Below are 13,069 nucleotides of genomic sequence, written 5' to 3' on the forward strand. Positions count from 1 at the left end.
CAGTCGTTCAGTGACTTCACTTCATAGTGAGAAGAAATTGAAATGGAGGGTAATGTTTCATTCATTAGATTCAGGGGTGCTGCAAATTGTACTAACGGAACGAATATTTACTGTTACTAGTGTCACTGAACTGGCACTTATGCATCAAAATCCACTGATAAATCCACATGAAAACACAGGAAAGCTGGGATCAGAGTCAAGGTATTCATGGACAGGCTCTTCCTTTCACTGTACAGACCGAGTCATAGAAGTGATTTGGGTGATTCGTGCCTCCTGTAGCAGAAGAGAGAAGAAATTGCTAGTAAAATTGTTGCTCACATACCACTCGATGCCGTGACAATTTCAGTAGCTAATGAGCAAGACAGACTACCACTTACACAAAAAAAGAAAATAACTTGCACAACTTTGAATGAAGAGTTAATTAAAATTGTTACATTGGTGAACATCAGGAAGATGGAACAAGTGAAATGAGAATTTAACTTTGCACATGAGTGTGCACTGATATGCAACTTTCTGGGAGATTAAAACTGTGTGCTGGACCGAGACTTGAACTCGGGACCTTTGCCTTTCGCGGGCGAGTGCTCTACCATCTGAGCAACCCAAGCACGACTCACGCCCCATCCTCACAGCTTCAATTCTGTCAGTACCTCATCTCCTACCTTCCAAACTTCACAGAATCTCTTCTGCGAACCTTACAGAACTAGCACTCCTGGAAGAAAGGGTATTGTGGAGGCATGGCTTAGCCACAGCCTACGGGATGTTTCCAGAATGAGAATTTCACTCTGCACCAGAGTGTGCGCTGATGGTTCAAATGGCTCTGAGCACTATGGGACTTAACTGCTGAGGTCATCAGTCCCCTAGAACTTAGAACTACTTAAACCTAACTAACCTAAGGACATCACACACATCCATGCCCAAGGATTCGAACCTGCGACCGTAGCGGTCGCGCGGTTCCAGACTGCAGCAACTAGAATCGTTCGGCACGCTGATATGACACTTCCTGACAGATTGAAACTGTGTACCGGACCGAGATTGAAGGTAGGAGATGAGGTACTGGCAGAATTGAAGCTATGAGGACAGGGTGTGAGTCGTGCTTGGGTAGCACTTGTCCATGAAAGACAAAGGTCCCGAGTTCGAGTCTTGGTCTAGCACACAGTTTTAATCTGCCAGGAAGTTTCATGGAACAAGTGTTCCTCCATAGGTGAATGAAATGCAAGGAAGTAGGATCTCTTGTATAAGCCAAGAGGAGGCTTCCCTATAATTGAAAAAAAATTTCATGCTAATCATAATGAACGATGCACAATGTAGCATTCTCCACAAGTAAGGTAATATCCTTCTGTTATTTCTCCAAGAGCATAACATCATTTGACAAGTTCAGGACAATTCTGGGATCTGCAATCACCAATTAAAAAAAAAAGGAAAAGGGGGGGGGGGGGGGGAGAGCCAGACTGAAACTGATATGTCATCTATGTAGGCACATAATATTAAATGCTAAAGTATGTCAGGGAAGAATGGCTTGTCCCCCTCCTGTTACTGCCAGAGCAACTGAAAAGTTATGTCACTGCAGTGTGACTCCCTGTTTGCTCCTATATACAATTTTACAGACTTCGAGGGAGAGACAAAAGAGTTGCATGATAAAAGATGTCCCTCTGCACTCACCCTAAGATACCCAACCAGTTTGCACCTGTGCACTGAAGACATGGCTCAATGTACGCACTGTTTCTAGCCATCAGTCTCGATTTAATGTCCCGAGAGCTAAGTCCTGGAAACACACACATCCACATGTCACTCAATGTTGCTCACTAATGATGCAGCCTAAAACTTTGCGACATCTATTGTGTGATTCGAGGCAACTTGTCGCCTTGCACTGCCTCGTTGAAACCCCCCTTCCAGTGTAATGTCCATATTTCCTGCATTAGTTTTATGAGGCATGGGCAGCTGCATCTGTCACCTGTCAACAGACATCATTTCAGTATCAGTTATTAGGGTGAAGAACAGCTACCTTTTGGCAGCACACAGTAGTCCTGGGCTTCAGTTGTTCTTGTGATCTCATAAATTAATTGAGGTCAGATGATGGTTACGATAAATAAAACTGCTCACCACTAACAGAAAGAAAAGAAATTCCCATTTAGACTGTTACTGTTTATTCTTGTATTTATGTACGTTTATGAGCCAAAACGTAATGACTACCTGCGTAATAGCATGTTGTTCCAATTTTCAAATACTGTGTAAGAGAGATCCTGCTTGGCATGGATTCTACAAGCCCTTGACAGAGTTCTAGAAGTATGTGGCACCAGATTTGTACACACAGGTCAATTCCTGCAAATTATGGTTGGTGGTTTAGAGGCACTCAGCTGGTGCCCAATATGTGTTCCAAAGTTCAGGCACATTTGCTGGCCAAGACATCAGTGTGAGTTCATTATAATGCCCCTCAAACCACTGCAGCACAATTCTGACCTTGCAACATGGACAGTTATCCCGCTGAAAGATGTCATTGCCATAGGGGAAGACTTCCAGCATGAAGCACTGCAGGTGGTCCACAATAATGTTCACATAGCTCACGGCTGTTATGATACCTCCAATAACAATCACAGATCCAATGAAATTCCAACTCTATGTTCCCCATAGCATAATTCTGCCCTCACCAGCCTGCATCCGTTGTGCGGTGCACGTTTTGTGCAGCCATTTGTCTGGATGACGGTGTGTAAGACCCAACTATTGACCTGATGTAACAATTAATGTGATTCATTCGACAGGCGACACACTTCTATTGAGCCACAACGATAACCCAGTTGTGCTGTACCCATTGCAGTAATAACAGATGAGGTTTGGTCAACACAGTAACATGTACAGATTGTGTGATGAGGAGCTCTGTGTTTAGCAATGACCTTTGAACAGTGCGCTCTTAAAGACTTGTTCTTGCTCCAACACTGTACTCTGTCATCTGATCTGCTACAGATTGTTGCATATCCTGGTTTACACAGTGGGGTATCCTCCAGCTTCTCATTTTGAGAGACATGGTCGTCCAGTGCCATACAACTTACTTGATATCTCACCACCCTTCAACCATTTTCCATAGGTGCTCATGACAGTAGTACGCCAACAGTCGACCGGCTTCACCATTTCAGAGATTCTTATTTCCAGTTGCAACGCCACAACAGTGTGCCCTTATGCTGTTTGTGTCAGTGAATTTCAAAATCAATGGCCCATATCTTTCCTATAATAACTGGTTGTTCAGCTCTTTCCTTACAGTGTCAAGTGCCTGCAAAACCCACCAGGAGGCATTCAATCTTGCAGTGGACAGTGGTCATAACGTTTTGGCTCATCAGTGTATCTGTTTCCATCTAATAAAGATAAAAAGTCTTTCTCTTCATTTAAATAAAGAAAATTAATAACTTGCAAGTCAGTCCAATAGTTCACAAATCCAAGGGGTGGGTAGGGAGCAAATGTTCAGAGAATAAAGTAGCAGGAAACCCAAGAGTCTGTAGATGACGAGGAATTCTGGAAAATTACAAGATATGTGTAGCACAGGATACTTTCTATTTTCTCACTACTTTGGAGTGTTTACACTTTGGCTGCTTGTGGAAAGGCACCCATTTGCAGATTGATTACATTTGCTGTCGACAGAGATCTGACGTGTCAACAATCCACAACTAAGACAGGCAAAATAAGAGATGTGTAGCGCAGAGGCACAATTATGAAAAGGATAGACTACTACTCACCATGTAGTGGATATGTTGAGTTGCAGGCAGGCTCAACAAAAAGATCGATAAACAAGACCTTCTGAATTAGACAACACAAGTACATACATTCTTGCAAACGTAACTCACATGTATATGGCCACTCTCTCTGGCCTTCGAGTTTGTGTTTGTGTATATTGTCTAATTCAGAAGAAGGCCTTATGGTCAAAAGCTTACTTTTTTAGTAGCCTTTTTGTTATGCCCGTCTGTGACTCAACATCTCCAGTGTATGGTGACCAGCAATTTATCCATTTCATAATATTGTCATTCCTCCATCCTGGATTTCCAGCAAAGCAAGAACTGCCTCAATCAATACAGAAAAAATAACAGAACAACTGACTTCCCAATACAGACTGGAACTGAAAGAAACAGCATTGTCCTCACATTTACCAACACACACACACACACACACACACACACACACACACACACACACACACACACACAAGCATGCTACTGTGACTGAAATACTGATAATGTTGAATGTGCGCATAGATTACATAATGTGTAGATTCCGATGTTGTCAAGGTTGTGACAGTTTGATGTTAATATCAATTAAATGACACACATACTTCTCAAATTATTTGTCAAATGCTTTTTCGATGCTGTATTTCTCTGAACCGCAATTTCTAGAAAAATTTGCTAAAGGGATGTATTATTTGGCAAGGCAAACTGGTTACCCAGCCTAGTGGGAACTAACTTGCTCACCTGACTAGAACAGTCACATTCCGGCTCAAATTGGCTTGCACTGTAACCTCACATTGCAACCACAAAAATTGATCACGGAAAATACCTTTGCAGCAAGTTGCAACAATTTTCTGTTACTGTCACTAATTTTACTGATGATGAGAATGTGATAGTTTTAGTACCGCCAGCAGAGGAGCTGTCAGAAAGTAGGAGCACATGTTGACATGTGGAAGTTAAGTCAGTCAATGGTGTGGAAATTACAGATTAAACAGAATGCACACAATAAATATTTCATTGATGATACAGGTAAATGTGTTATTAAACAGCAACTTTATTGATGGTATGAAAAATACAAGGCACTACCATTTTCGCAATAACATGGCAGATTTGGTTGCAGACTAGACTTCCAGACTAGTACAGAAACTCTGATTTTCATAAGTGCCAAAAAGAAAGAGCCACTGTGCATGGATACTTGCAAAAAAGGGTATACTACATGAGATTTTTTGCAAAGAAGTGAAGTATTATAATTAACATAGCCAGTTTTATTTAGATGAACACTGTGAACAAATGTTACAAAGACACAGTGTGCAAAGAGTACAGTCACACAACAGTGGCAGGCTATGCTTCATTGTTGTGAATGCAGAGCTCCTCTTTCACAGTGACTGGAAAGTTTAGGGCTAAAATAATTCAAAATACAGAGAGACAAAAAAAGATGAAATTTTGGCATTATTTAGGAGCACCATCTCTTCCTCTTTATTCCACTGACGAAAATTTATAAGAAAATGGTTCTCTTCCTACTGCTACCATACCATCTAGACTGAAATCCTACAGAACTTATAATAAAGTCCTGCCATAAAGTTTTTCCAACAATTCAATTCATTATGGCCTCAGTAATTATCCAAATTTTTAATTAAAAATAAGGAAACTATAACTGCAATGATTTGTTATGTGAATCATTTTAAATTGACCCATACATCTTTGAAACATAAAAAATAGTACATCTTGGAAACACAAAAAATAAGACTGTTCTTCAAACAAATATCGCTAATCTACAAATCTGCTACTGAAGTCCCATCAAGACAAGAAATATGCAGTACCACACAACTCAAAAATTACATGCTAACTCAACTCGCATCTCGAAAATTATAAATGAACTGTTTGATGTCTCATGTCTTGACAATCTATACTGAACTACCTGATGAACTCAGTAACATTAACAAAGTACTTTTGTGCCAATATATTTTAAGAAATTATACAAAAGAGCCATACTTTTTATGGATCTTTAATGTGTTAGCTGCTAAAACTAACATTTTTCTTTATTGTTACATGTAAATTATAATACAAATACAGTACACAGCCTAGAAAACTAATTAAACACCGTGACTGCTTAGTCTCTTTGCTCAATCACATCACAGCCAATTATTAGCAGCCATAAAAAAAAAGCTATCACAGATTGACAGTTTGGCCCATCTGTGTTTTTTTGTTCATAACACTGTTGGCACTGAGCTTTCCCTGCTGATGTTGTAAGGTATCATTCCATTTTGAAAGAAGCAATTTTTTTTTCACAAAACTGCCTATTTATATAGTTAAATAAAATAGAAAGAAACTTCCACATGGGAAAAATATATTAAAAACAAAGATTCCAAGACTTATCAAGCAGGAAAGCACAGGTACACAGGCACAATAAAATAACAAACAAACACACACACAAACTTACGAGCTTTCGGAACCTGCGGTTGCTTCGTCAGCAAAGAGTGAAGGAATAGAAAAGATGAAAGGATGTGGGTTTTAAGGGAGAGGGTAAGGAGTCATTCCAATCCCGGGAGCGGAGAGACTTACCTTAGGGGGAAAAAAGGATAGGTATGTACTCGCGCGCGCGCACACACACACACACACACACACACACACACACACACACACACACACATATCCAGTTCGTAAATTTGTGTGTGTGTTTGTGTGTTATTTTATTGTGCCTGTCTACCGTGTGCCTGTCTACCGGCGCTTTCCCGCTTGGTAAGTCTTGGAATCTTTGTTTTTAATATATTTACATAGTTATTTTGTAGTGATTCCAAACAAACTGTCAACTGCAGATTAATCGTGAAAACTCATACAGTGCAGAGAATTAGATTTCCTTTGAATATTAGAACTTGATTCAGGCTTAATCAGTATTATTTAAATCATTTCAGGGGTTTATTAAAATATTGCTTTTGGGGACTGATGATGGAAAGCTTTTCCACCGTTGAAGTTTTAAAAGTAGCCATAAAGTGGATTTGTCTCAGGAGTGAGCATTCAGATGTGCAGAACTGTATTTTTGTCCTCAACATAACTTGCCTCTCAAGTCACATGACCTCACCATTCTGCAGATTGAAAATATCATTGCAGCACTAGTACAGACACATTACACATGAGAGAACCAGGGATTTTGTGCATGCATTTCATAGCCAACAATTTTGCATTCAATTTCTGGGACGAGCTTCAGAAATAGCATTGGAGTGGTTAAGGAATGAGAGGATCAGGGAATTAGTGAAAAAGGAACCATTAGAGTACAGGACAGAGAAATTAGCGCTCAGATGGTATTGGCATGTTAAGCAAACAGAGGAGAAGAGGATTCCCAGAAAGAAACACGGGATGATGGGAAGGAAAAAAGCCAAGAGACAGATAGCTAAAAAGAATGAAGGCTGGACCAGGTGGAGACAGACAGATGATGAAGATCTGGAATGAACTTGGCTTAATACATCAAAGAGCACTAGTAACAAGTGTCATAGCTCAGATGTTGCTAGTTTTTAGCTATGGGAAATCAGGGGATAGTCATCATCCATATTTTTTAGATTTCGAATGGTTTTACAGAACTACTCTGGCATTACTTCCAGAATGCCATTATTTCCATTGTTATCTATTTATGTTTCTTTTATCCCTCGCGCTATACAGGGACTTAAAGATTTCTTGGAATATTTTCCCCTTGTTGTTTCTTAATATGCCATTTGTTGCATTAACTGATGACATGTGATAAAGTTATTCTTTGGTTTTCTTAATATCCTTTACATTTTTGATAGTTTATCTTACTGCACTGTTGTTGTATCTGCTCAGATCCTCTCAAAGACATTCACGAATAGTTCTATTTAATTTAAGATTTATCATGTTACCATCATTCTTAGCTTGAAATTCTCACCCCCTCTTTAATAGCTGCTTCGTTCCATTCAAGATTTTCTTTTCTTTTGCACTATTCATACATGCAACATCTTTCACTATTTGCAGACTACCTTGTTAAACGATAATATTAAGACATTATTGAAGTGGAGCTTTCGAGAACACAATCCTTAAATGACAACCAATAAAAAATTGTGAAAGAAAATTAGAAATTTAAAAAAAAAAAATTAGTTTTATTTGCACAGTTTTACACCTTCAAAATATACAGCTGCATTTGGTGATTAGGAACAACTGGTAACGCAGACATAAGAATTATCTTATTTTCATCACGAAGAAAAAATTCTCTGTCTTTCTTCTTATCTTGGCTATGGTGCTCTAGGCACTCTTCACAATGCCATGAGCTGCAACAAAAAAAAAAACGGCAGAGATATAGTGTGATTTTAAGAAACACGTGACATCAATAACACAATGGTATGGCTTTGCTTATTAATGTATGACCAGTGTCAAAATTGAAAAGACTGCCACGTGTGTGGTGGCAGACACAATTTGACTGTGATGCCATTCTCCCCCCCCCCCCCCCCCCCACCCCCCGCCCCTTTTTTGGCTTACATGAGGACAAATATTTTAAAATCTCATTAATGGTATACTACAAATAACAGCTGAGAGATAATTCACAGCTGTCCATGCAACAAATCAATAGTTGGACCTAAAAGGTCTGTTGTCTTACTTCTGGAAAGTACTGTGGCATTTCCACATGAGATGTTTAATTTGAATGTATTCAATTTTGATAGTTATTCTAAAATTTTGGCAGGCACATGTTATATGGTTTTGTAGATAGTGGACCTGATTTTGAAATATGTTCTGTCGATTATTCATCCTTTTATTCTTTCAGTGATAAGCACGCACCACAAAGTGACAAAAATGAAGCATGAAATGCAGTTTCAGCTAGCAACACAACTGGTAAAAAGCTATTTCATTGTAAAAATCTTTTATACTGTGGATATGTATGACAACATTTGTATGACGTGAGAATAATCTTTCAGATCTTTGTTTCTGTGATTTACAGTATATATTAATGGAACACTTGACATACCAGTTGCCATTTCTTTTCACAATCTACTTCTAGTAACTTTTTCCCAAAACAAAACAAAGACACAGAAAATGATTTTTGATATTGTACATAGTTTTTAAACAATAAATAATTTTAAGTATGTGCATTTTAATTGAATCCTCATGTGTGACGAGCACTCAAAGTATTATTTTTCCCTCCTCTAAAAAGCCTTATTGGAACATTCTTTCTGTGATTACTGTAATCCATAATATGATCTCCAAATAACACAAAAATTAGAGAGTTTGTATTCTTAGCAGTGTAATGTAAATTCACAAAGTGCTTTTCACCAGACACTTTGAGAGATGTAAGGCAATAAGAGACTCAATGAGGTACAAACTTCAAATGTCAAATACATTAGAAAATAATCAATGTTTGACAATACATGTTTTGATAGTTACAAAATATACTCTCTAAACCAGTGGCAGGTGGCTCCTTTTCCTCGCAGAAATTTAAAGGGAAAGGAAGAAGAATAAGGAAAATGACTAATGAGGTTAAAAAATGGTAGGGTTATGGAAATGTCACCCACAAAAAAAATGTGTGTGAAATCTACCAAGATCATCAGTCCCTAAGCTTACACACTACTTAACCTAAATTGTCCTAAGGACAAACACACACACCCATGCCCGAGGGAGGACTCGAACCTCCGCCGGGACCAGCCGCACAGTCCATGACTGTAGCCTTAGTCCGCTTGGCTGGTCGGCCACAATCTAGGGTCAGGAGAGACTTACTGGACAGGGTGAAAAGGAAAGACATTTCTCATCAATCTCAACCAGTCCCTGATCAACACGTACTTCACTTCCTGCTCCTATCCAATTCCTTTCCTCCTACCACACCATAATATATCTGATTCCTGCTTCTCTGTGCGCCCCACCCTTCTTACTTGACCTATGTCTTTTCACTGACATCAAGACATAACACACAGGATATGCATCCGAGATGAAAGAGATATGGGATGCAACATGGAGGATCCGTGCAGATGGCTGCAGATGAGTGTCGCTGAGCTGTGTGGATCCCATAGTTGCTCCTGTCAGATCCAGCCGCTACCGAAAGCTGCACACTACAAGCGGTATCACCAAAGTCAGTGTGGAGCCACTCGATGTTTGTGACTTCATCAGTATATATTTATACAACAGTGACCACGCACAAGACAAGGGGAAGCATGATCATTTCAAAGACTGTGATGTGAGGAACAATTTGTTGCAATGTTTGTAGCTACACAAAGTAAGTCAGTAGAATTAAGAAAAAGGTAATAGTCATATCTTATGAAAATAACAACTATCTAAGTGAACAAGCTAAACACAACCGAAGTGTCAATTCAAAGATCTTGTTGACACAATATTCCCATTTCTGTTTGTTAAGTTACATTCTGCCAGTAAAAGGCAAACTAACTCAAAATCAGTTTAACAAATCAGACAGGTCAACTAAACACAATAGCCATGGTGTTTATGACAGGAAATCTTCATACTCACTACACACTGTATTTACAATAATGCTTATTCATTTGATTATCTACATTACTAACCAACTAACCTGGTAGATGGATCATGGACCCAGTTAATGGTTGCCTCTCTAATGGCCTCCAGGGCAACAAACTTTTGATTTTCAATATTTCACATAATTATTAAACAAATTTAAAAATTTAAAATGCTGTCACAATCCACTCATTAGGAGGTACAGTTCTGACTATGGTCATCCAGTTTTTGAGTATGAGAGTGATTAGTGACTTCTAACAAACTTTAGCCATAATTTCAAACCTTTAGAAGGCTTTTTCTCACTGACACACTTCACGAAACGATGAACGGAAAAAGATTTAGCGCTTACTACATTTTCACTATTCTCATGGTAAAATGCCAGCATCAGTCATGATGTTGTAATTTATTACTTCTTTACTACTGACACTATTCACAGGATATTTTGCAGACAGTACCCATAAATTTTATCACTGTAGGAGATATAGTTCAGGAGATATGATGCCACGGACGTTTAGATGCTTGAAGAACTAGATTATGATTAACATGGTGTGTCAGGCATGGCGTTTCAGTTTATTACTTCTTTAACTCTATTTGCAACACATTTTGCAGACTGTATCTATATACAGAGTGAGTTAGGAGGAAAGGTATATGCTTTGAGGGGCGACAGTATTGTAATACTAAACAAAATACTTCATATGGACGTATGCCCTATTTCGAATGGTTTCCTAGATAGAACACATTTAATGCCACTTGTGTATGTTTTTCTTGAATAACTCCAAAACTGCACCCTCCAGCAAAAATGTCTCGCAGTACAAAATTAAACTACATTAAATTTGCTATAAAAAGGTCCTATTCATTTTTTTTTATCTAGAACTAACAGTTTGTATGAAGAGAATGCGAGAATGTTGAAAAACTCGTGTGACGCGCGTGCTCTGTGTCTTACGTAGCCTGTTTGTAGGCCAATTTGAGGTAGTTTCCCGACTAGATAGACAACAAGTGTCCCGAATCAAACTGTTTGTCTCAACTTGCTCTACACTACTGTGGTACGTTGTAAACAGTGACAATGTTTGAAGAACACATTTAATATTCATTGTTATTTGTTTTCTGTACTATCTAGGAAACCATTCAAAATAAGGCATAAGTCCACAGGAAGTTTTTTATTCAGCATCACGAGTACAATCACCTTTCCAAGCACGTACCTTTCCTCCTGACTCACCTTGTATCTCTGACCACATACTTACAAAATTGTATCACTGTATGAAATATAGATTAGGAGAAGTCTTTAGAAACACTGAGATGCGGGAAAAACTAGCTTTTGCTTAAAATGGAAAGCAAATAACCCAGGCCACATTCATCCAGTGTTTCACAATGAGAGCACTTAGCAACTTCCATCACACTATAGAGCAGGTCCGAAATTATTTTTGAACTCTGCAGTGCTTACATGCTTAACATAGAATATTAACACATTAATTCATTTGGAAAGTAGTTACATGTCTGAAGCTGTTTTATGCCTGGGAGATTGATTCTTTAAAGAATTAGGTTTTACTGGTTTTACACTAATTGATGTTTGTATAATAAAAATTGGGAGTAATTGAAAGTATGTACAGTTTATGAGACAACTGACTGCACTGGCAGACAGCACAGGTAACATCCCATAAGAATGTTGGGCTTCAATTTTAGGCACTACTCACAATCCAGTTAAACTGTGCAACACCACTAAATACGTTTTCACGATTGTGCTCACTAGGGTGTGTACAGGTGGGGTGGTGGGGGGCGGAGGGACACCTGGATTTTCAGGTAAAAACACACTTTTCTCAGATAAATATACACTACACTATAACGTATGGTGTTTAGTTAAAAGTTTTTTAATTTGTTAATGTTATGCTGACAAGATGTTACTGTGCACTGTTTCTAGTACTATAGGGCTACTGATAATGTCTGAAAAGTCGAAACGGTACAGCCAATAAATAAAACTCTATGAGTTCTGTCTGACCTACACTTAATAGTCAGATTAGAGTTTAATGTCTCCATGTAAAGGAGGTCATTAGAGCTGGACAACCGCTTGGATTGGTGGAAAGGGGGTGAGGAGGAGGGAATTAGCCATGTTCTTTCACAGGATCCATCCCAGCTTTACACTGAAAATATTTACAGGAATTACATGAAACCCAAATCTGGACGGCCAGAGGTTTGACTACTGTCTTTCCATAGATGAGCTGGAGCCCCAGCCCTGCTCCATTTCGTTCATTTGAAGCAGTTTTGTGGAGGTCCACTGATGCAGAACTACATGAATATTATGCAAACATAAACACTGCTGTAGGCCACGAACCAGTAACAACGTTTTGATAATTCTATAGGACTGATAGTACTTACTAAATCATCTTCATCTTCAAAGCCATCATCTTCACTCTTTATAGACTCTCTAACATCTGCACTGAAAAAGTCATTCGCTTCTTTTTCACTCACAGAACTTCTCACGGACTCGGAGGATGATATGAGACCAAGTTTTGCTGTGGAAAACATTAAGTCTGGAGTTACTGGGAACACTGCTGCATCTTAACATAAATTTAATTAAATTATATAACATGGAAAATTCAGTTCAGTGGGTTACCAAATTCATAGAGCCACATAAACTTTACATCTTGGAGGTACAATTGCCTATACTGCAGGCAGGAATGGATAAAAATAGATCACAGCACTTCTAGCTTCCGGAGCTGTAGGTTCAGGGTCAGGAAGAGGAATTGGTTGAAGGCTGGGGGCGGGGGGGGGGGGGGGGGGGGGGGGGGAGGAGGGGAGGAGGGTTGCAGAGTGATGTGCCCCTCATAAAAATCAGGCTTAGAGGGACCATCTTGCGTCAGGAGGAGTAGAGGGAAAGATGAAGAAACTGATCACACATGTGGGTGTTCCACTCT

The 13,069-nt window shown here is 39.0% G+C and overlaps 1 protein-coding gene across 1 annotated transcript in view; it reads right to left on the reverse strand.

Annotated features, from left to right (window-relative positions):
- Positions 1–7,795: 7,795 nt before the first annotated feature.
- LOC126291467 (uncharacterized) overlaps positions 7,796–13,069 on the reverse strand; it is a 2,161,958-nt gene continuing 2,156,684 nt past the window's right edge. Inside the window, exons 38-39 of the mRNA XM_049984978.1 lie at positions 12,531–12,667; positions 7,796–7,978 (exon numbers count right to left, since the gene is read on the reverse strand). Coding sequence (XP_049840935.1) covers positions 7,964–7,978; positions 12,531–12,667 — 152 coding nt within the window. The 3' untranslated portion in view covers positions 7,796–7,963. The remainder of the gene's footprint in view (positions 7,979–12,530; positions 12,668–13,069) is intronic.

Source organism: Schistocerca gregaria, chromosome 9 (genome assembly GCF_023897955.1).
Source record: "Schistocerca gregaria isolate iqSchGreg1 chromosome 9, iqSchGreg1.2, whole genome shotgun sequence".
Classification (NCBI taxonomy): domain Eukaryota; kingdom Metazoa; phylum Arthropoda; class Insecta; order Orthoptera; family Acrididae; genus Schistocerca; species Schistocerca gregaria.